This window comes from Lactuca saligna, chromosome 4 (genome assembly GCF_052625555.1).
Source record: "Lactuca saligna cultivar CGN05327 chromosome 4, ASM5262555v1, whole genome shotgun sequence".
In the NCBI taxonomy this organism is placed as follows: Eukaryota; Viridiplantae; Streptophyta; class Magnoliopsida; order Asterales; family Asteraceae; genus Lactuca; species Lactuca saligna.
The window spans coordinates 84,453,566-84,479,296 of NC_136420.1; the positions used below are offsets into that span (position 1 = coordinate 84,453,566).

Sequence of the window (25,731 nt, forward strand, 5' to 3'; positions counted from 1 at the left end):
GGTACTTCACCATTTTCGATTTATTTTGGAGGCATTATGGAGCATGGAACGTGGAGCTTGGATGCATGGATGCATGGAGCTTTGGAGCATGAAGAGAAGATGAACCAGTCATTCCATGGCAGAAAAGATGAAGATGGAACCCAAGTCATTGTGCATTATTATTATAGAAAAGAACTATGTTTGAAATGTGATTCTTGTCACACCGACACGGGCCGTGTTTGCCTTTGTCATCTTATATTTGAGCAACATGACTTGTGGTGAAGCTAGATTGAAGATGGAGCCAATAGTGAAGACTTTTTGGAATTTAATCAAAAATCATTGGCCATGCCAAACATACATGGTCAAGACAAATGGCCATGCCAAAAACACATGGGCAAAAGGCATGGCCATGCTAAAAACACATGGCCTTATGACATGCACGTGAACATTAATTAAAACAGGAGGAAACATCATTTGATGAGGGGAGACGGTTTCTGGAGCAACTTTGGGCGATCTTGGGAGATTTTGGGTGATTTATTGGAGGTTTTGAGAAGACCTAATCATTGCAAACACTTTTGATTTCATTTTGTAAGCATTAAACATTTCAACTCCATCTTAATTCTTGTTTGATTTGTTCTTAGCCATGTGTGGCTATGAAACCCTAGTTTCTAGTTCTTGTTCAAAACATGTTGATTGCTTGACTTGAAGCATATGATTTGATTTTGATTTGTGATTCTGTTCTAGTGATTATGTTTTTGTCTAAACTAGAATCCTTGAATTTGATTTATGTTTTATTGGCCACTTTCACAAATTGAATTTTTGTGTAGTTAATTAACTTTTAGGGCACCTAATCGTTCTATAAAGTTAATGATTGGTAACAAACAATAAGTTTTCTTATTGTAAAACATATATCACATGTTTTCACTTCCGAGCGTATGAGAAGAAATGAACATTGTTGGAAAGCTTGTACAAAACTTAATGCAGATTTTCAATACAATCTAAGAGCGTGTTTAGGTTGAATTAGTAAAACTAGGTCTAGTCAAAGAGCGTGTTTTGGTTAGATAATTTGGTAAGAGAGAGGTATTAGAGCGTGTTAATATCTTTCAAAACCAACTCAAAATATCAATCACATATTACATCAAGTCATAAGAAGGTTAAATGACAACATTGAGAACTAGAACTGGAAGCACTTTTACAACTTGTTTACAAGTCTATTTCATTTTATGCATGTTTCAAAGTTGATTGCTATTTTCATTATTTGACTTTTGCAAACAAATCCCCCATTGTGACCAAAGTACCTTGCACAAAGATGTATAGACTTTTATCCCGTGTCTCTGTGGTTTGACCCTGCTTGCCTTGTACTACTTTTTAGTGCATTAAAGCAGTGTATTTAGAGTCTGTTGTACCCCTATTATTTGTTGGGTTTGACACCCCTAACTTCATTGAAGGCATGACTCATTGGGAAAGAATACTTCTTAATGCTTCAAGTGGAGGATCTTTGACCGATAAGACCCCAACTGAGATTCGGGATCTCATAAAAAACATGATGGAGGATTCAAAGCATACTAGTCAAGATGAAGATTGGTATACGGATGCACCCTGAGGTTTAAAGAGATGCACACTCCTCAAATTGAAGCTCAACTATCTGAGTTGACTAAGGTGGTAATGATGCTTGCTAAGGACAAAGGTGTGCAATCCACACCCCATCCTTGTGGCATTTGCACTCAAGTAGGACACCCAAATGATATGTGTCCTCAATTGAAAGAAGAAGAATATAAAGAAGCAAATGCTATGGGAGGCTATTTCGGGTACAATCAAAGAACTTATGTTCAGCCCTGAGGTAATCAAGGGCGGAACAACAACCAAAACATGGCCTATCAACAAAGACCACCACCCCATTACCAAGCAAGGCCTCCATTCCCACGACAAAATTACCAACCGAGGAAACCACAACCTCCTCCTCAATAAGTCGGGTCCTCAAGCATGTCCATAGATGACATAGTCAAAAGCCTTGTCACTAGCACTCAAAGTTTTCAGTAAGAAACCATGACAAGCATCAAGAATCTTGAGCACTAAATGGCACAACTTGCTCAATCAGTGAGCAAAATGCAGAATCAAGGAAAGCTACCTCCTCAAACTTAAAAGAACCCAAAACACAAAGCTTGTACAATTAGCTTGAGGAGTGGAAAGAAATATGATGGCCTGAAGATGCCCGAAGAAGAAGAAGAAGAAGAAGAGAAGTTGGTGATAGAAGAACTACTAAAGAACGATGAAAAGAAAGAAAAAATGGTGGAGAAAAAGAAGCTGAGAGAAAAAGAAGCAAAGATCACACCACCACCTTTTCCATCAAGATTGAGCAGCAACAAAAAAAAAGAGAGAGAAGATAGTGAAATCATTGAAATATTCCAGAAAGTTGAAGTCAACATCCCTCTTTTGGACGCCATCAAACAGGTACCTAGATATGCTAAGTTCCTTAAGGAACTTTGCACATCTAAAAAGAAGTTGCGAGGTAATGAGACAGTGAAAGTATGTGAAAATGCTTCTGCAGTTTTAGAGAAGAGGATGCCCCCAAAGTGCAAGGATCCGGGTGTTTTCACCGTTCCTTGCAAATTGGGAAACCTTTATGTATGTCGTGTTATGCTAGATTTAGGAGCTTCAATTAATGTTTTACCATATTTTGTTTATAAATCTATTGGCATAGGCACTTTAAAAAAAACGGGGTGATTATCCAACTTGCAGATCGTTCTATAGTACACCCAAAAGGTGTATTAGAGGATGTTTTAGTGCAAGTTAATGAACTTGTCTTTCCTACAGATTTTTATGTGCTTGATATGGGAAATGATGACAACCCAACCACGAGTTCCATAGTTTTAGGTAGACCGTTCTTAAACACAGCAAGAACAAAAACTGATGTCTATAATGGTACATTGTCTATGGGATTCGATGGGGAGGTCATCAACTTTAATATTTATGAAGCAATGCGGTACCCAAGTGATGTTCATTGCATAAATTTTGTTGATATAATCCAACCTTTGACTGAAAAGTGTTTTGAGTTTCTAACCATGATTTGTTGGAGTTAGTTTTGAGCAGGAATTTTGATAACAATTCAGTCAAAGAGATTGTAGGAAATTTCAAGTTAGATGAAGAGTTGCTGGAAATAGTGGAGATCATGGAAGAAAGAAAGAAAATGAGGTATGATAATAGCAATGTGAAATTGTCCATTTCTAACACAAAACTTCTTCCTTCTGTTGTGCAGGCACCTAAGCTAGAATTGAAGACTCTTCCAGACTTTGCCTGTCATTATCTCCAACAAGTTGTCCGTTGCAGAAGAAGATGAGTTGGTGACTTTGCTGAAAAAGTATAAGAAAGCTATTGGATGGACAATTGCTGACATAAAAGGGTTGAGCCCTTCCTTGTGCATGCATAAGATTCTCATGGAGGAAGACTTCAAACTAACTCGAGAGGCACAAAGAAGATTGAACCCACCCATGATGGAGGTGGTAAAGAAAAAAATCATGAAGCTTTTTGATGCAGGTATGATCAACCCCATCTCAGAAAGCAAATGGGTTAGCCATATTCAGGTAGTCCCAAAAAAAGCGGGGGTCACAGTTGTCAAGAATTTCGAGGGAGATTTGGTGCCAACCTGTGTGTAAAACGGGTGGAGGGTTTGTATTGACTATAGAAATTTGAATGCCTCAACGAGAAAATACCATTTTCCCTTGCCATTTATTGACCAAATGTTAGAGAGATTAGCGGGTAAATCTCATTACTGTTGCTTGGATGGTTTCTCAGGTATTCATCAAATTCTGGTAGCCCCGGAAGACCAAGAGAAAACCACATTCACTTGTCCCTTTGGCACATTTTCTTATTGGCGTATTCCTTTTGGTCTATGCAATGCACCCGCGACATTTCAGAGATGCATGGTGAGCATTTTTTCTGAATATGTTGAAAACATCATTCAGAAATATTAAATAGTTATTGACCACACGAATTGCTTGTATTGTTCCTATTATGCCTAGTATGGTTAGATGTGTTAGACAATTAGTGGAAAAAAATATTAAATAGTTGGTTTAAACGAAACCGCCCCTTATGAAAACCTACTAAATTCCTTTGACCATAAGCCAATTGATCGCTTAATGATTGAGTCTATGATGCTGAATTTATTGAGTTCTGTAAACAATCAAAAAGGGAAAATAGTAAATAATGATTACAAAAAGAACCAAAAAGAAGGCATGAGTTTAATTATTACCCTCAAAGCATTTTCCAAAAGAGAATGTGTGGGATCGGTTTGTTGAAGATTTGCTGATGTGTGTTCCAGCATTCCCTTTAGAAATGATGCACCAACTTGATCAAACATGGCGTTGCAAGACATCTCAAAAGCAGCACGAGTCGGATTATTTTCGTTGACTTGAAGAAATTAGGGCTGACCAGTACCGATACAGCAACACAGGGTTGCTTCATTCTGTATCGACATTTGATTTCCCCTTTATTCCTTTCTGTTAGCACACAGCAAAACACGGGAACAGTCACCTTGAACAGAGTCGACCGGCGCGGTTGGTGTCGGCTTCTTGTAGCTCATGGTTGGTATATACCTTCACCATCACATGTGTTTGTATCTTCGGCAGTGCATTCCCACCACCGCTACCTTTTCTGGTGGCGACGCTCGCATTTTTTCCGTTTAATGCCATCTCGATCAATCGATCTCTAAAGAAAGATGAAAAGGACTTTGAGAGAATATTGGATTTTAAGAGAGTAGAAGAAGGTTGGAGGTGGATATTAGCGAAAGTAGGCGATGGTGGATATGGGAGAAAATCATGGTCGCCATTCGGATTTAGACTGAGAGAAGAGCATACGACATAATCGGTGAGAGGCGGTGGAGGGGTGAAATACTGTGTGCGGGTAGAGAACATGTGGCCTCCACCGACCAATTTATTAAGGCTGAGTAAGTAAGGAGATGCAGAAAAACAAAAGAGGGAAGACGCCACGTTTGTTGTTGTTGTTAGAAACTGATGAGGAGGCCAATTCTTCAACCTAATTAAGAGGAGGTCAGGGATTAAGAAAAGTAAACAGATGGCGGATAAAACTGTTAAAGAGGAAAATAGAAGGACAAAATTTAAAATGAGGCCAATTCTTCAACCTAATTAAGAGGAGGTCAGGGATTAAGAAAAGTAAACAGATGGCGGATAAAAATGTCAAAGAGGAAAATAGAAGGACAAAATTTAAAAAGATATAAAAAGATGGACAAAAGATGCCAAAAAACTAGCAAGTTTACTGTTCCTATTCTTCAAAACTTTAATATATATATATATATATATATATATATATATATATATATATATATATATATATATATATATATATATATATATATATATATATATATATATATATTAAGAAGGGAAAAATGCAAAAAAATAATAATAATAATAATAAAATAAAAATAAAAATAAAAACCTCAACCAATTATACATGTATATGTAGAAAAACCTTTATATTATTTTTATGTTCAAAAAACCTCTTATATTAATAGTTACCATTCGAAAAAGACCAAAATACAGGTTGTAAGAGAAATTGACAACTTAAAATCTAATGTTTCTTATATTTTTATTTTTTAATACGATATTGATTTTAATTTGGGATAAAAAAAAAATGATTAGTTAAGAAGAGAAAAATCAACCATATAGATAACACAATCGAGTGAAACTAATCCAAATGTATGTCGGTTTGACATTTTTTTTGCATACAATCGAAGAAATATAAGGAATATGTATCTCGTATCATATTTTTCATCGGTCATTTCTCTTAAAAATTTATGATTTGTTTTTTTTTGTTTTTTTTTTGTTTGTTTTTTTTTTTTTTTTTTTTGAAACGTAATAATAATATAAGGGTTTTTCTGAACATAAAAATAATGTAAAGGTTTTTTTTGCATATACTTGTATAATTGGTTGAGTTTTTTGTGTTTTTCCCTAATAATAATAATAATAATAATAATAATAATAATAATAATAATAAAAGCTCCTAATGTTACCAAAATTGTTTGAAGATTTTTGAACCAAGGGTGTTTGATGATTTTAGGATCCCTTTTGAGTATTCGTCCTAAACTCCTAATCGTGTTCAGCCTAACTAGATCATCTGGATGTATTAGATAATATAATATTATTATTTGATTTTTTTTTTGAACGGCAAATCTAATATACTCCTATACTCCTACACAACTTGTTATTCTCCATTCATGTCCCTCACGGGACTTGAACCCTCAACCTTAAGGAGGAATGACAACACCGGATACCGTTGACTAGAAACCCTTTAGTTATTATTTGATATTATCATTATATTGTATCTATGTTTGATACATCTATCGAATTTATGTTTAATATAACTTTCATATTTTAGTATTAATATTAGCATCAAAATCTACAATATAGTCTATAAATATTTTCAACAATGTAGTTTATAAATATTTTCTATTTCTACAATATAGTCTATAAATATTTTTGAGATTAACCACGATGACAAGTAATATTTCTAAGATCTTAATAGTAACAATGTTTTCCCCAAGACAAAAGACTTTTCAAATGTCATTTTATTTTGTCCTATGTTTTCGTTGCCTAACCAAGAATCTAACAACACAAATATATCAATTAATTTATAAGTAAAGGAAATGAAAAAGGGGGAAATGAAATCATAAACAAATACAAAGAAAGTAAAAAGTTTCCTTCAAATGCAAGAAGGGAATATCTGTCACATTGTTCCTACTTCCTACATCATTGTACAAGACCTTTTTTTCTAAAGAAAAATATTACAAAACTTATATATATATATATATATATATATATATATATATATATATATATATATATATATATATATATATATATATATATATATATGAAAAATTATGTATATATTGGAATAGGAGGAGGCAACATGTATTTCCAGAACAGAAATAACAAAATCCAAAATGGTTACTGCTATACTAAGTTATACATAAAGCAACAAAAATTGTACATAGCACTGAATTTAGTCTTTTCCGCCATTCCTGACTAGCAAGAAATACCCCAAAACAGCACAAACAGCAGCAACCAAATTCCCTTCTTTGATCAATATCTTACCCACCGTCCGAGTAATCTCCGCCGTCAATTTCTTCCCTTCGACCACCAGCGATTTCCTCGGCTTTCCAAAAAATGTCAACAAAACCAACACAGATATCCAGGTGACGACGGTGGCCGGAATCGCCACGGCTAAAGCGGCCGCCATCGAAAGAAGGCCGAAAATCACACCCAAAGCCACCGAAGCGTAGATCGCCGGCCAGCCAGTTGAGGACGAAGGAGAGGTGGTAACGGCGGCGTCGTACCATGATAGAACTGATTGTAGGAGGTTCCATGATGATGACAAGAGGATTGTGTAGACAAATAAGAAGAGGAAAACCCATGTCCGGCGTTTGCTCATGAGCTTCAAGATAATCAAATACGTCGGGGAGGCAGTAGACGTCGGCGTTTGGTCCTGCTCTTGTCTATTACTGTTAACGGCCATTGGATCCGGGGCTGTATTATCTGTGTAGATTCAGTTAATGACTGCGTGAGTGGGTGGAATTAGGTTGAAATTGAATGAAATGGTAAAGAAGGAGGATGAGATATGGCTCACACGCTTCAAGGACCACCACCACACTTATGTGAACATCTCTAGGAACTTTGTCTTGTAATGATTTATTGATTTCTAAAGATTTAGTAAAGTAACCGATGCTTATAAAACAATTTGTTTTCTGCCTAAATTAACCTTTTGTAATTTTATATTGTTTTTAAAAGACAAAATTAAATAATCGGGTATATGGATGAAAATGGAGTGGAGTTGACGACTCATTTTTCTATCCTCGGGTGTCTAACCTCGTCTTCATCACCGTCCCGACGAATATAGAGAATCAAATCTCAACCTCTTTAGATTTTTGGTTTTTCCCCAGCTCGTCGTCGTCCATTCCCGATCTATCAAAATAACAATTTCAACTTATGTAAAAAAATAAGATCTATCAAAATAACAATTTCAACTTATGTAAAAAAATAATTAAAGTTTAATAAGCAATCAAAATCAGATGTCATAATCAGATTATATTTACATCAATTATAAAGTTTAACAAACATGGAAACTAGAAGCGACGATTTCATATACACACCCTTGAGCAAAGTGATGACTGATGAACTTTTGAAATTGTGAACGTAGTTTGGTATACAGAGTTGGTCGTTGATGGTCTAATACATCTTAATTCATGCTTAGTGGACTTAATTCAAATATATATATATATATATATATATATATATATATATATATATATATATATATATATATATATATATATATATATATATATATATAAACTATCTTATTAAACATATTACATATTTCTTGAAATTTAAGAGGTACAATACCTACTGCCTCATGTAAAACTTATTATCCAATATCCGTTTACGGAATTAATCTTAAATATTACTAAAAGAGAAACTTTATGACATCATCTTAAATAATCTGGATCATTGATTGTATTTCAATCTTATTTTTTCCACCCTTAGATCAAATTGCTGACATCATCTTCCCCATATGGAATGTATTTAATTCCAATAAATGTTTTCCAATCATCAATCAATAACTTACATTCATTGAAATGGAATGTATTTAATTCTAATAAAAACTTTCCATATTTTACATCTTGAATTTTCAGTTATGAAGATTTTAATATGATCAATTTTAAAAATATATTACTAACAAATCATTTCAATCAAGGCCTTAATATTAACCATTAATATAAATCCGTTTATATTAGTAAACCAGTAATATAAAATCTTTTTTTATTAGGAAATCATTAATACTGAAAAATCATATTCAAATTATCACATACATATACGATTCATCATTGAATCCACGACTCACATTTATTTTCAATCGATTCTTTTCTTCAAACCTTCTCCTACAACATCGTTAATATTGCTTATAACTTCCATCATCATTCTCTGCTATCAACATTCGCTCTTGTGCGCTAGAAGGTCAGTACCTTTTTTCGCTTTTTATATCTTTTTCGATCATTTTTTGTTCCTATATCAAATGTATGTATTCATATATTTCGATTTTGTATGTCACAAATTACATGAAATCAGTTAACTACTTTTCTGAAACTTTTCAAATAAACATGAAAAGGTATTAGGTACCTTTAACAAAACAAAAATTAACTATCCTAGGAACTCACATTAATTACGAAAATGTTACTTTTATATATTAGAGATGATTATGATTTTTTTTTTTAATTTTTATGTCATAAGAGTCCGGCTAATTTTGGCATCATTTTAAAATATCATTGAAATTATTATGTTTTTATATATTATATCAACCTACTTTTTTATCTTCGTATAGTAACAATAAAATTTATTAATTTACACAACAAATATAGATATTTCAAATTTTGTAATATTATTATACCTTACAAAATACAGCTCCTTCCAAAATAAATTTTCATCAGTAATTTCATCCATAATTTCAACAAATTTAAATTTGTATTTTATTTATATAAATTTTTTTTAATGATCCCTGATTTTTTTCTCCAAAAGTATATCAAACATTTACGTTTTAGATAATGTTGCCCTATTATAATTATTATTTTCCAAAAGTATATCCGTTTAATGAGAAATTTGATATAATAAAGGAAGTGAATGTTAATTAAATGAGATATATATTCCATAATTATTACATGAGTTTATTAAAAAAGTTTATATCAAGGTGTAAACATTAAACATTTTTAAAGTGAAATTTCAGAATACATACAAACGATAATGTTGTACAATGAAATATAAAATTGAATACACTAAAAAAAAAAACACTATTAAAGCAGTCAATCTTGAAAATAACATAGTTATAAAAAATTATAAAGTAAGATTAAAATTATAAGATATTAGGAGATTTGTAAAAAGTACATTTAATAAAAGCGTTACGGTTATTACAAAAAATAAGACCGTTAAGATTAGTGAAAATACAATATATAAACTAAATTATCATAATAGTAATGAAATGTCATTATTTGATATTTCATATAATTGACAGATATATCAAATTAAATTGATGATATACTAAAATTATTCAAAGTTGCACCAAAACTAATGCAAAATTTTTGCGAACACTAAATAAATAAGAACAAACATAAAAGCTAGCAATTTATATTTATAATCAATTTAAAATAAACCAATCATGATTTAGAAAAGAATCTCCATTGATGATATACTAAAATTAAATTTATATAACATTTAACATTTTATAAATTATATTACATAACTTTTATTGAATAAATAAAATAGTTGTTAATATTTAATACAATAGAAAAAACGGTATATTAATTGTCAATATATGTTTAAATTAGGTAACATTAGTATGCAATGAACGTCTAATTAAAATGCTTATATATATATATATATATATATATATATATATATATATATATATATATATATCATAACTATATAACACGAGGAAAATCGTTCAACTAATAAAACAAAAAATGATGTCTACAAAAAGATGTTTCAATGATTTTATATATATATATATATATATATATATATATATATATATATATATATATATATATATATATATATATATATATCGTTTTCAATGTATTTTCTACATATTTCAATAATACCAATAGTCATATATTTTTTTTTATAATCATTATACAATATCTATAAACGATTATATGTTTTTTTATGCGTTTCCCGCGTTTAACGCGGGCTATAATCTAGTTTGGATATTAAACAATATTTTTTATTCCTAAAACCCCAAATCAGTTCTTCATAAACGCACAAATCCTAAAGGCACCCCATTGCCATTACATCTTCTACCAATCTGTTCTTCCTGCTTTCATGAAAAGAAACATGCATCGCATATTTCATGAGCCAACATCTTCACCAAGAAGCGAGCGTCACAACCATAGTCACCGACTCTACACCATGGATCGTAATCGATTTCTCACTCCCAGGCAGATACCTACATCGATTTCTTCTGCAATTCGTCTTGGTTTGGTTTCGGTTGGTGGTTTTTCCAAACTTTTTGTCTGTTTCTTTGTTGGGTTATGGTTAACGAAGGTCGATTGTTAGGTTTTGGTGTTCAATTTTTTTGTTTGACTGCATTCGTCACTCAAAATATGAGGTTATCAGATTCGATTATTTCTTGATTTCTTCTTCTACTTTCTTACACATGTTCTTCGTTAACTACAAACTCAAATTGGGAACAAACAAAGCAACAATTACATTCCAGATTACTAAAAATTGAAATGGAATGTTCAATTCCACTTTGGAGATGAACTTACGCCTGATTGACCTGAAGATCAATGGTCTTCAAGCTCCTACCCATGATCATGTATGTCTTAAACCTATTACATGAAGATTTTTTTTAAGCTTATGATTGTAGTTGAAATGGTTACCACACCACCAATATAGTAGTGATCTATGGACTCCTTAGGATGAGGATCTTGATGTCATGTGGATGCTTTTGATCACAGGTATTTGGAAGCTTATAAACTAGATGTGGATACCAATATGGTGGGTTTTAGAAAATTCATAAGAGTAAAATTTTCTTTGATATGTAATCGTTTGTATTTTTATCTTCTTGAGTTTAGGACTACAAAAGGCCAAACGAAAACACTTGTGCTTTAGAGATATAAATACCGAAACAAATGGAGGTGCCTCTTTGGTTCTAATAAAGCAAGGCATGGAGGCTGTGAGATAATTTTTTTTTATATAGTTAATGTAATTGGATTTCCTAAATGGGGCCCATGCTTACATATTTTTCTGATTGATGATACTCAGAGAGTCTTTGAGTCAACGTTTGAGGGAAGGAAGTCAATTATCAATGAACGATTCCCAAATAAGTACACATCCAACTTTAGATTCAAAAGCTCACACTCAACCGCATAATTGAAGTTTGTTGACAACTATTTGATTTTTAATGTTCAAAGATTTCATTTTTGTTTCCTATAATGTAATGATTGATGTTTTTTCATGGTTTATTTTATAGGAGGCTAGGTTTATGACAAAAGCTAGAAGGCTTGGAGTTTCTACTCCTATGCTTTATGCAGTAGACACGATGTGTTATGGCGTAGTGACAAAATTAAACCATTTGGTATTTAACCTTTATTTAATATAATATTTCAGTTTTATAAGATTTTTATTTTTCACTTTGTGTATGAACTTTGTTTATCTTTTGTCAGGTAGTAATAAATTTTGGCTTGGGCTTTGTATTAACACGTTGTAACATACCAAATTTCAAGATCAAAAAATTCATTTTGATATAACTATTTAGAAAAACATTTATAAAAAAACATCATCATATCACATCATTTCATAAAACCGTAATCACATATCTCAAACCATCTCATGAAAATAGTAATAAAGTCAGAGTACAATCCCAAGAAACTCATAATGCGGAAATCATGTATGTGTGATACGCTGCTACCATGCTGACTCCTTCCCCTTCGATGAAGAGGTACCTGAAAATCAAAACTGAAAACTATAAGCACGAAGTTTAGTGAGTTCTCCCATCATACCACATACCACATAACTAACATACTGTCAAACAATTTCTTGGGTGCCGGACCTACGCTGTCTGGCAATTCTGGGGTGCCGACCTACCCTATCTGGGATTTCTGGGGTGCCGACCTACCCTGTCTGGCAATTCTGGGGCGCCGATCGACCCTCCGGTTTATCTCATCTGGCTACGAGGAATATTTCACCCCTACTACTACCACATAATAACATACCATAAACATATTGTCAAGCATATATGGGGTGCCCGACTGTCACAACTAGCATCCTAGCTAGGAAATTCTGTACTCTTGTAAACATTATCTACTGTTAAACTCGTATCCCTAATTCATGTTATTCTTGAAATTCATCTTATGGAAACAGATTCAAACCTTGGTTTATCAAGTAAAGTTGAAAACGCTAAAAATCCCGGTTTAAGCTCATTATGGACTAGGATTTCTTAATGGGCCTTATAGACTAATAAGCCTCCAATTCAATTATGTTTGGCTTAGAACTTCCAAATGGGCCATAATTGGACCCACATTCATGAAACCTAACCTTTTGGTCCATCATGGGCCTAAAATGGAATGATATGCCTCTTTTGGGCCTCGTTCGGCCCTAACTAATTCAATTAGCCCTAATGATCCATAAATCAATATTTTTAGTTACATTGGGCCATGAATCATACCTAAAGGTCCAATGGGCCAAAAGCTTCTTAATGAACTCATGGTTTCGAACAAGATCAAACAATGGCCTAACATAAACTATTTCCTTCCTCCTAAGCCCAATAAATTCGGCCCAAGATAAAAAAATAAAAAAGAAATGAGATTAATGGGTGTTTAAGGGTAGGATGACACCTCATAATTATACTTGGGATATCCATGCACCCATCTCATACTTCCAAGCATCTATCACCTCAAGACTCTCTCCTCTCTCTCTCTCTCTTCCTCTCTTATACTCGGCCAAAGGAAAGAACACACACACACACACAAACCAATTCAAAACTCTCTCTCAAATCTTGCAAGAACATCTTCTTACTTTTACCACATTTTTGAGTTTTTCTTAGGCTTCAAGAAGATCTCGACAAGATAATCATCATTCTTGGTAAGCTTATTCACTTTCAAGTTCCATAACTCCCTCTTCATGATAGATCACCCTTTTAAACAAGTTTTTGGTGATCATACTCCTAGAAATTTTCTTGAGTTTGAGATCTACTTAAGGGAGTTGCTAGGACCGAAAAATCACTTCAACCCTTTCCATTTCTTCTTCAAAACCGTGACCAACAAGCAAAGGTGAGTTCATACCCCTCTATTTTTGGTTTCACATGTTTTATGGGGGAGAATACAAGTAAAAATGTGTAGATCTATGTGTGTTTGTGTGTTATGTGTGATTTTTTTTGTGTGTTTATATGGTATTTATGTGCCAAAAATGAAAGGGATTTCGAGATCTATAGTTCAAGAGGAAAAACATGTGATCTAGGATGTATTACATGTAACAAGTTAAGAAAATCTACCATATAAGGGTTAAAATAAACAAGTTACAACATAAGACTCATTATTGGGTTATTTTTGTCAAATAAGCAAAAGTTTGGGGAAAGATTGTCATTCACGATTTTCTTAAGGACCAAAAGAGTAAAAACTGTAAACATATATGTTTTTATTAATAACATACTATTTAAAGGGCTAGAAATGTAATTTGTAGCTTAATGGGCCAATTTTTGGGCTTTTCGGCCCATAGGCCCAAAAATTGCGAAAAAGGTGGTTTTCAAAGGATTGAAATGGTAAATTCTAAAAAAAAAGGGTAAAAAGGGTAAACAAAATTACTTCAGGGGTTAAAATGATTTTTTTCCAAACAAGGATAAAAATGTAAACTTTTTGGATTTTGGGCCAAAATTGTAAAAGTTGCAAAAGTTTGGACTTTAACTGAAAAACACATTACTAGAAGGGCTTAAACTGCCAAAGAGTAAATTTTGAAAGGGGTCAAACCAATATTTTTTGAGTCAATTATTTTATCTTTAAGATATTGAGTCAAAAACACCAAATTATAACTTACGAAAATAGAAAGACGAATATATATATATATATATATATATATATATATATATATATATATATATATATATATATATATAATTCTAAATATCGTTATAAACAACCGACCGGCCTCGTGCCGTTACAAATCTAAAACCCAATCTTCCCGACAATTATACAATACCTAAAACAAATAAATATTCAAATCATTGGGCTTGAAAGTTCCTAATCATGCTTATTGGGCCTTTGTGACCCATTAACATGACTTTTGGGCCCAAATGATAATAATAAATGTTTATTGGGCCTCCTATGACCCAAACGGCATATTTAAGGGACTCTCAATGGCTTTCAAGTGCTATTGGGCTTCAGTGGCCCATTAACATTGCTAGTAAGGTCCAAAGAACTCAAATGCGAAATGTGCCAACGTGCCCTTCGTATACCCAATAGCTATAAATAATACGTGGGATTAGTAGGACTTTGTAATCCTCTTCTCCTTGTTTATTAGGTTTACGTTCAATTCAGTAAACATATACAGGTCGTAAATCAATGGTAATCAAATTCATGTTAGATTCAGTGAGTAATAACATGTGGCACCTCTATGTAATGATCGTCTTCCGAGGTATAAATTTATTTAATTGTTCAGATTATTTTGGGCTATAATTTAATTGTTCTTGAGAGTGGGCCTTTTATTTTGGGCCGAGGTGTAAGCAGCCCATAATCCGTACGCGGGGCGTAACCCTTGTACGTTGGACGTACTGCTGGAATGAAACGCGGGGAGGCTGAGCGTACGCCCAACGTACGCAACCAGGTGGCAAACCCTAATTTTAAGGGTTGAGGCGTATTTAAACCCCATTCACTCCGGAGAAACCCTAGTTCGCCCCCTTTGCTCCTTGCTTGTGTGTGTTTGATTTTTTGAGCTTATTTTGTGAAGAAGGAGAAGAAGAGAAGTGGACGAAGAAGAACTTGAGCACCTTGAGCTCATAGATCTGGGATCATTCCTTCATTTGGCATTCAAAAGAGGTATAAAGCTTCCAACTTCCCTCTTGTAAGTTTAGATCTAGGAGTTTTTGGAAGTTTGGACATTTTAGGTCCAAAGGAAGGACCTTTATCTTGCAACTTCGTTTTTGGAGCTTAGGATTGCTATCCTTGAAGCTCAAGTGTCCCCATAGCAGTAAAGTTTTGATCTTTGTGGCTTATATGGAACCATGCATGAGATCTAGTTGGTTTTTTGGAAGTAGAATGTTATTTGTGGAAGTTTGAGCCTATATGAGACTTGTAAGCCATCAAGTAAGCAAATTTATGGCTTAAGTCATTGAATAAGCTTAGGATATGGATTTGTAGCTTCTAGATTGGATTATTAAGAACTTAATGGGATGTTGGCTTAACAGAGTTGTACGCTAGGCGTACAAGGAAGTACGCGCCGCATACAAGCCAGCAGCCAATACGCTCAACGTACCTTGGTGTACGCCCCGCGTACGCTACCAGTTTGGGCTTCGAGTGTTGGGCCTCGGGGTGGGCTGGGTTTCAGGCTTAGGGTCCTTGGGCCTTTATGGCCCATCAGAATTCAGTTGCTAAGGACCGAGGATTTAGTATTGGGATTTCTCATTCAGGAGTTCAGCAGTCAGCATCACGAGGTGAGTTTCCTTCCAACAGGAACGGGTCTAAGGCCACAATGCCGGCCCGTTTAATTAGTAGTAGTTTCTGGACCTCGGTTCGATGTAGTAGTTAGAATGTTTGATGCCTTCATGGTTCAGACAGGGTTTATGTGTTATGTGTTCCGGGCTACGACCCGATGCAGTATGCAATTTATGTGTTCATGCTAGTTGATATGTTTATGTTATGCTATGTTATGCCCAGTTAGCTCTGGACTTCGGTCCGATGTAGGGGACAAGGTCCCAGTCAGTTCCGGAGTTCGGTCCGATGCAGTTAGTCCCAGACTTCGGTCCGATGCAGAGGGCAAGGCCCTGGTTAGTTCCGGACTTCGGTCCGATGCAGTGGGCAAGGCCTAGTATGTGTTATATGTTATTGTATGGTATATGGTAGTTTGGGGGAGCTCACTAAGATTTGTGCTTACAGTTTTAGTTTTGGTTTCAGGTACTTCCGCAAGTAAAGGGAAGAGCTCAGGTTGATGGCATCGCACACACCATAGCTTCAGTTTGTCCTAGGAGTTATTTTAGCTTTTCATAGATGTGATTTGATACAGTCTTGATATAGTTTTCTCGTGATACTTTTCTATGGTTTTGAGATATTGATGTACGAGTTTTATTTTATGATATTGACATGATGTTTTTAGTAATTATTAAACAAAAATTTTTGGGTCGTATTTTGGGATGTTACACTCTATGGTCTTTTGTAGTATGTAGTTATAATCAAAGGCTCCTGGAGGGAGAGCGAGAGTTTGTGTATAGATCTATACGGGGGTGACTCCCGCACACCTCAGCTGTTCGCTATAGTTAGACTCGGCCAGTCTAGGGTGACAAAATTTTAAGATCAATTCCGGCGTTCGTAGAATGCCAAGACAGACGAACTAGTCATTATCATGCATGGTTATAACGGCTCACATAAACAAATCTAATACTATCCGAGTAATCAAGGAAAAATCATAATCATTTGTTGTGACAGTATAACAATTTGACACCATTATATTTTCTGATCGGAAAACATTGGGTTTTTCGAGGAAATCAACACCATTCATTTGTACTTTTCAATAACTATAATACATAAACCTGTGGATCTTCACACTTTGGTATAAACAACTGTCTTTTTCAGAAAATATCGGATTTTCTGGGTTTTATAAACTACACGAAACGTTTTCATAATAACGATGCTTATGAACTCACTAACATTCCATATGTTGATGCTTTTCAAACTCACTTGTATTCTCAGATAACAGGTAAACTGAGGAGTAATACCCAGTATGTTAGGGTATTATGCTTTTGGAAAACTATCAAACAATTTATGTTATGGATATGTAATATTTAAACAATGTACTTGATGTGAACAATGTCAGTTGTAATGTATTGATGCATGGTGATGTTTATGTTATGATTCATGTATATCCATTGTGATGATATTCAATTTAAGTCACGCGAGCCCTTGGACGTTTCCGTCGTCTGGTTCCAGGGTGTGACACCGACCTACCCTTCGGTCCTTACAACCGTAACACGGGGACTATTCCCCCTACTACCTACTAACACATAACATCATATCAGGCTAGCACATAATCATAACATAAACAACATACCAGATAATTATCACGAAAATAATTATCTCTACTATAACTCTTATTAGTGGGCCGACCTTGGTGCCTTAGACCCACTTCTACTGGAAGGTAACTCACATCAATGTTGTGTAGTATCTTAACTGTCCTCGATGTTGGGATCAACTCCTCTCAAACCCCTCAAACTCCTACACATAACAACCTCCCTTAATTACCATTTCATACTCATAACCCTTTGAAGGGTCACCTCAGGTAAAAGTAAAAGTGAAGGTCAACACCCTGGTCAAAGTCATATTTTGGTCAAAGTCAACATCTGGTTGACCCAACTCGCCGAGTTGATCCACCAACTCGTCGAGTTCCAAAATCCACAAAATACTGGAACTTCGATCCTACTCATTGAGTCTTTAAAGAACTCGTCGAGTTCTCCTTCATACAGAATCGGGACTTTTTGCTCATGACTCGCCGAGTTCATCCTTAAACTCGTCGAGTCCTGCCTCATACAACTTGGAATGTTAGTCCTTGAATTGTCGAGTCTTTACTTGACTCATCGAGTTCTTCTTCATATAAGTTGGGACATTTCCTTGAACTCGTCGAGTTCTTTGATGTTCAAGTCCATATTTACGTCCATCTTGTTGGGTCCTTTTCTAGACTCAACCAGATTGCTCAGAAACGGAAAAGGTTGGGGAACCATGACCCGACTCGCCGAGTCCTATGAACGACTCGCCGAGTCCCCTAAAGTCCAAGTCTATCCAGTCGATTTTAGTTGGGCTTAATACATCCAGAACATAGTCTAACCTCCTAGGATCGATATATCACGTAAAGTCACAAACTTTACATCCATGCATGGGTCTTCAAGCTCAAAAGTCCCAAAAATGAAGTCTACAAGGTGCATGGGACTCCCATAGCCAACAAATTGGCACCTTTATGCCATGGGAACCCTCAAAGGTTCAAGATCAGAAGTATAACCACATTGATACACACAATCCCGAACATGGCTTCACTAAGACTTATAAAAGGTAGAAAATAGCCCTAAATAGAGATCTAAGAAATGAATAGTCAAAGTATCAACTTTATACCTCAAAAAGGCTGGAAATGAAGCACAATTCTTGGATCTACTTGACTCCTCTAGTATTCCCCAAGCTTCTTATTCCTTCCCAATCTTCTTATTCCTTTCCAAGCTTCAAAATCAACAAAAATGGCACAAAAAACTCAAGAATACTCAATAATCGATTAGGGTTTCGTGATGAGAGTCTGAGGGTGATTGAAGCTGGAGTGGAGACCTTATAAGTTGTTTAAATAGGGTGCAATCCCTAAAATTTAGGGTTTCATCCATACGGATCTACTCGTCGAGTCGGGGCTTCCGACTCGGTGAGTAGACTCTTCCACCCACGTCCAAAAATTCGCATCTACTCGACGAGTTGGGGCCTCTAACTCGTCGAGTCCCGGTGTAAAAATGTAAAAACTTATATTAAAAATATGTTGGAGTGCGTTAGTGTTTTTCGTACTTGAATGATAAAGAATAACTTTGTGCTCGAAATAATGTAGAAAATTGAATGCATATATGAATATCGTAAATCAAACTTGTTTCTATACTTTCATGTGAGTTTTATAACCATACTATCGACGCTGACTACCTGTAGCAACATTCTTCAGGTGTTGTAGTGTTATGACATTTGTCACCCCAGACCTGCCGGTCTAACTGTAGCTAACAGTTTAGGTGCGGGGTTATCAACCCCGTATAGATCTATACACAAGTATCACGCTCTCCCTCCAAGAGATTATGGTATATAATATAGGGCTTGAAATGCCTACATAAGAGTACGTTGAAGTTTGAATAGCTCACATTGCTTAATATAAATAGATTTACGATAAGAAAGACTTTACTTCATTTTGTTTGAAAATATTTCGTTTTTCAAGATGTATACGTAAGAATGTAGGAATAACTTGATAACTATACCCATTATAGTTTTCAGAAAGTATGTTCCATTTGATGAAAATAACTTGATGATATATTAGCCGTTTATACATAAAGTATTATGTGAGTATCGATAATCAATAAGATAGATGTTACGTTTATGTTTATAAAACGATACTTTACTTGTATTGTACTTGTATTTCCCCCCTAAAACATGAAAAGGCTTGAATGGTAGGGGTATGAACTCACTTGTTTGGCTTGAAGAGAGTGGGGCTAGAGTCGAGCAGAACTTCAACCGCAGAAAGCTGCTTCTTCGTGCTCTTCGGGGATCTCGGTAGCGTAGAACCTTCATCGAGGGCTCGGGTACGAAAACCGAGGGCGTCGGGACAACTTGTGTTGCTTGAAAGTATGTGAGAGTGAGTGGAAGTTTGAGAATGTGTGCCAAAATCCGTAGCTTATGCCATCTATTTATAGTGCTGGAAATGTGCGTACGCTGGGTGTACGTGTTACGCTGGGCGTAACTTTGCGTCACGGCTTACGACTCGAGTCTAGCTAGGTGTAGAGCTGCAGCCGATGGGACTCGATCCTGCACCTAGTACGCTGGGCGTACCCCTATATTACACTGGGCGTAATCCCAGCTCCCGCCTTCTAAATTCTGTAACTTTCGCGTACGGGCTCCATTTTTCGCGTTCTTTATATCCACGCGTAGGTGAGATTATGCTCTACAACTTTCATTTAGACTCCGTCGGCTAGTTTTGATTTTATTTTTGTTGAAATGTTTTTAATAGGCCGGGACTACTAAAGTTCGTTAAAAATCCATAGTTTCTTTATTCGATGTCGGTTTTCGTTTGTCTTTTTATCATTTTACTCCTATTGTGGAGACCTTCAACTTTCGTTTAGGTTGTGTTATCTAAATAACGCTCGATCTTCAATTCGAGTTTTTAGCCCTCTACTACTGTTACGAAACTTAGAAAATGCGTAACTTCTTCATACGAGGTCCAATTTGGGCGATCTTTTTATGTACGTTTTCAGTTTAACGAACTCTACAACTTTTGTTTAGATACTTAAGGTTAAAAATGCATTTTACTATAATTTCACTTTTTACGTTTAAATAATGTTTTAACGGTGTGTCGTAAATATTCGAGTGGTTATAATTTCTTCAATATAACCCGATTTTGAATGTTCTTTATGTTTTTGGAAACCTAGGCACGACATCTAACATTTGATGCATCCCAATTTAGATGTTTGAACACTTTATTTTTAAGGTAAATTTCGTTGACTCCAAATAGTCTTCGTTGTATTTGACTTTTGAGTGTTACACTGCTTTTGGAAAATATAGGGTTGTCAAATCATCCCCCCGTTAGGGGAATTTCGTCCCTAAATTTAATCTAAGATAGAGTTTACAGGTTAGGAAAAAGATGCGGGTACTTTTGTTTCATCTGATCCTCGCGTTCCCAGGTGTATTTAGGTCCTCGCTTGGCGTTCCAGCGGACCTTTATAATCGGTATGCGGCTTTGTTTGGTTCTTTTTATCTCACGATCCATGATTTCTACTCGTTTTTCTACGAATTGGAGATTTTCATTTATTGCAATTTCGTCCAGAGGGATGACAAGGGTCTCATCGGACAAGCACTTCTTTAGGTTTGATACGTGAAAGGTAGGGTGTACGTTGTGGAGCTCCTGAGGTAATTGAAGTTTGTACGCCACTGGACCGATCCTGGCAAGGATCTCGAGTGGTCCGATGTATCTTGGGTTCAGTTTCCCACGCTTTCCGAAGCGTATTAGCCCCTTCCAGGGCGAGACTTTTAGTAGGACTCGATCTCCAACCTGGAATTCCAAGGGTCTCCGTCTTTTATCCGCGTAACTCTTTTGTCTGTCCCTTGATGCTTTTAGACGTTCCCGGATCTGAACAATCTTTTCCGTAGTTTCCCTTATGATTTTTGGTCCAGTGAGCGTGTTGTCTGTTGCTTGTCCTTTTGCTAGTTGTGTGTCCCCCACTTTGGCCCAGCACAGAGGTGACCTGCACTTACGGTCGTAGAGGGCTTCGAATGAGGCAGCCTTGATACTAGTGTGGTAGATATTGTTGTACGAGAACTCGACCAAAGGGAGATGGGTGTCCCACGCTTTCCCAAAATTGATTACGCAAGATCTCAACATATCTTCTAGGGTTTGTATGGTTCTCTCACTCTAGCCGTCGGGTTGTGGGTGATAAGCGGTACTCATGTCTAATCTTGTTCCTAGAGCTTTTTGTAGTGATTGCCAGAACCTTGAGGTGAATCTACTATCTCGGTCTGAGATAATTGTGACAACTGTCAAATTTCGGTCAAGTCAAAGTCAACTAAAGTCAACAAGTCAAACCGTTTGACTCAATTTGCCCTTGGGTACTAGAATTTACATTATGAAATTTCTACATAACTCTCTATTCTAATGAGAGATCATAAATCAAAAAGTGCGAACATCTAGATCTCCAAGTATGTGAAATCTCTCTCAAACATCTAGATCTCCTTAACCTAAAACATCGGGAGTATGTAAGAATCTTAAACAAGGCTTAACGGGGTTTACGAACCTTGCATTGCGAAGTCGGACACTCACAAATGTCACACATGAAACCTCTCTCAATCGTTTTCACTCTATCTCTCTCTATGCCAAATCTCTCCCAAATCTCTCCAAGTATGTCAAATCCCTCTCAAATATCTCTCTGTATTAGAAATCTCTCCAAGAATGTCAAATCTCTCCCAAATCTCTCCAAGTATGTCAAATCTCTCTCAAATATCTCTCTGTATTAGAAATCTCTCCAAGAATGTCAAATCTCTCCCAAATCCCCCTAAGTATGTGAAATCTCTCTCAAATATCTCTCTGTATGAGAAATCTCCCCAAGAATGTCAAATCTCTCCCAAATCTCTCCAAGTATGTGAAATCTCTCTCAAATATCTCTCTGTATGAGAAATCTCTCCAAGAATGTCAAATCACTCCCAAATCTCTCCAAGTATGTGAAAACTCTCGCAAAATCTCTTTGTATGAGAAATCCCTCCAAGAATGTCAAATCTCTCCCAAATCTCTCCAAGTGTGAGAAATCTCTCCCAAATCTCTCTCAAAAGTTTCCCGTAACTTTTTAGAATCATTCGGGTCATTCCGACCCTTAACTGGGTCAAAAACGGCTTAAAACGTGGTAAAAACGAGAAAAATGGACCTTAGGAACCGAAACCCTTCTCAAGGAGCCGAAGCTCCTTAAGGCCGAAAGTACCCTGGACGAACCGAGCCTCTGTTGGCTGAAACCGGAGGACCGAATCACTGTAGCGAAGATCGAGTCTCGGTCTCTGTCCCTATCGCTTCTCGCTCTGTCGCTTCGCCTCTCTGTCGCTTCCTCTCCTCTCTGTCGCTTCTTCACTCTCTGTCTCTACCTGCCTCTCGGTCTCTGCTCTTTCTTCCATCCTCTCGGTCTCTGCTCCTTCTCTCCTCTCTGTCTCTTCGCGCCTCTCTATTCTCTCCTCCCCTCTCGGTTCCTGCCCTCTCTCTTCTCCCCTCTCGGTTCCTGCTCTCCCTCTTCTTCCCTCTCGGTTTCTACCCTCCCTCCTCTCGGTTTCAGCATCAGAAGGCCGAACCTCGGCCAGATTTCAGAAATTTGTCACTTTTAGCCCCTTTTTGATATTTTTAACATTTTAAGCCCGTTTTTCGTGATTTTAAAGCGGGATTTTCTCCAGAAATTATATTTTAACATAATAAACCCTAAATATTCATAATTTAAACATATTTTGATGAAAATCATTATCTAAATAATAAAAATCAAATGGGTGAATTATTAAAGGTGGAGTGTTGACTTTGCCTTATCCAATGTCACAAGCAACCACCCCACACCCACTCTTTGACTAACCACACCTCCCCACCTTACCTAAGTCACTTCAATGTCCCTTACACTCAAATTACACTCATTCCCACGTTTTTAGAGCTGGAACAAACATCTTCTCTCCTCATTTCTCTCATTTGCTCTCATTTCACTAAGTATCAAACACCACTTTTCTCTCAAACTTTTTCTCCACCAAACTCGAGATTCAAGGCTGATTATCAAGTGTTCTTCCACATTTGGTAAGAATAATCCATTCTCCTTATGATTATCTCACTTATTTCCACTCAAATCATGGATATCTTACACAAACTCCATCATATTTGTGTTAGATCTTCAAATCTTCAAGCAATCTTCCCAAGTGTTCTTCAGTTGAACACCCTTTCTCTCCATCATCCATCCACTGAAATCACTCAAGGTGAGTTCATACCCCTACATTTTCATGTTTTCTCAAGTTTTCAGGGGGGGGGGGGGGAATACAAGTTAAAACACTAAGAACATAACTAAATTTTTCTAACAGCCTTCATCAGAAAAGTTCAACTCCATTCACGGACTGTTTTGGGCATCTTAAACACTTTGGTTTTCAAAACTGTACAAGGTGAAAATAGTTCAAGTTTTTAGCTTTAAAATGACTACTTGCACATCTCCATACGATGTTTCTACAATTTATGGTGATTTTTACAAAACTGCCTATCATTTCAAACAACAATCCGGACCAGTCTGTGATTATGGACTTTTTCGCCCAAGTTGGAGGTCATTAAAAATAGTGATAAAAATTATGAATAAACTAGACACATTTTTTGAACTCTCAGAATTTACGGATCTAGTTTTCGACTTCATATGATTTTTCTATGATTTTTCCAAAACAGGGCAGAATGGCTAAAGTTAGCCAACAACATGTAAATATCATAACACTTTGTATTATGTTGAGCAAAGTGTATAATCATAAGTTCTAATTATTGAATGTGTTTCCTTGTTAGTTTATCATCATGAACTGAAACTAAGTCATTCATAATAAATATTATTCATTCATTTTAGAACACGTATATTAAACTATAAAAAGGTATAGTTTGATAAATTCATAACACTAATACATTTCCATAAAAGAGTTTATACATATTACATACATTTTAGATAAATTATAATAGGTATAGTTTATGATACATCACTCAACACACTCGTACAAAAAGGGTACATTCATACAAGAAAGATTTATATTCACACACATTTCACGTAAACTTGTTAACATATATTGTGAGACTCTCTCTCTCTCTCTCTCTCTCCGCGTACGTCCGAGTGCGGGATATAATTCCTGGTAGTTATAGTCAGAATCTCCTTGAGGAAGAACGTAATACTTGTATATAGATCTATATTGGGTTTGACACCCCACACCTTGCTGCTAGCTACAGTGGGACCTGCAAGTCTACGGGTGACAAATGTCATTTTTAGTTTTCGCGACGCCTGAGAACGTCGTGGCAGGTTCACATAGTCATAGTATGATTATAGCGACTCACATAGGGATATAACAATCCATAAGTTTACGGGATTTTATTTTTAAAACCTAAATGAGTTTTATGTCGATTTAAAATCACTTTTTATCTCTATGAGTACAGATATTACTGTACACTTTTGGTTTTGGTAGTTACGACTACACATCATTTGAAACCACATTTATACCTTTAAGTATGGTCAATACTTGTTATTATTCGGTCCTCTAATTTAGGATTACATATATATAAAGTATTAACCAACATGAGAACATACAGAAATTTCATTTAATTCAAACGCGTCCATGTCCATTTAAGTACATAACATTTTCTATTCATAAGAAAGGTTACTTATACATTTTGGTCTTCAGTCATAAGACTACATTACACAAATTTTAAAGAAAATATCGGATTTTCTGGATACATATTCTAACGCTTTTACAAGGAAAACGATTTACTTTTCTTACGAAATCTCTTATGAATTCACCAACCTTTGTGTTGACACTTTTCAAAACTACTTGTATTGTCAGGAATTCAGTGAAAACAGGAAATCAACAACGTTTTGAGGATGGGACGATAAATCATCAAACAGTTCATTTTGTATCATAATGTAATTGATGTGAATCATGTAAACATGTGCTTTGATGTAACGTTTTCAATTATATTTGTGTTGGTTGTATTTACTTTGAGCACTATTATACTCATTGTT

General features: G+C 35.5%; 2 protein-coding genes across 2 annotated transcripts; one reads left to right on the forward strand and one right to left on the reverse strand.

Annotated features, from left to right (window-relative positions):
- The first annotated feature begins 2,187 nt into the window (after positions 1–2,187).
- Positions 2,188–3,316, forward strand: LOC145039836 (uncharacterized). The gene is made up of 3 exons (XM_078987841.1): positions 2,188–2,552; positions 2,681–2,962; positions 3,070–3,316. The coding sequence occupies exons 1-3, from the start codon at positions 2,188–2,190 to the stop codon at positions 3,314–3,316; spliced, it is 894 nt and encodes a 297-aa protein (XP_078843967.1).
- A 3,550-nt stretch (positions 3,317–6,866) lies between these two features.
- LOC145042275 (uncharacterized) lies at positions 6,867–7,694 on the reverse strand. The gene has a single exon (XM_078990676.1). It carries the CDS (start codon positions 7,510–7,512, stop codon positions 7,000–7,002), a length of 513 nt encoding a protein of 170 aa, XP_078846802.1. The 5' UTR covers positions 7,513–7,694; the 3' UTR covers positions 6,867–6,999.
- Between the last annotated feature and the right edge of the window lie 18,037 nt (positions 7,695–25,731).

Bases quoted from the DNA above. Each gene is read 5' to 3' on its own strand.
- LOC145039836 (XM_078987841.1), top strand. From the start codon at position 2,188: ATGCCCGAAGAAGAAGAAGAAGAAGAAGAGAAGTTGGTGATAGAAGAA. The intron at 2,553-2,680 runs GTGCAAGGATCC...CTATTGGCATAG, and splicing joins GAGAAGAGGATGCCCCCAAA to GCACTTTAAAAAAAACGGGG. The intron at 2,963-3,069 runs GTACCCAAGTGA...AGTTTTGAGCAG, and splicing joins AATATTTATGAAGCAATGCG to GAATTTTGATAACAATTCAG.
- LOC145042275 (XM_078990676.1), bottom strand. From the start codon at position 7,512: ATGGCCGTTAACAGTAATAGACAAGAGCAGGACCAAACGCCGACGTCT.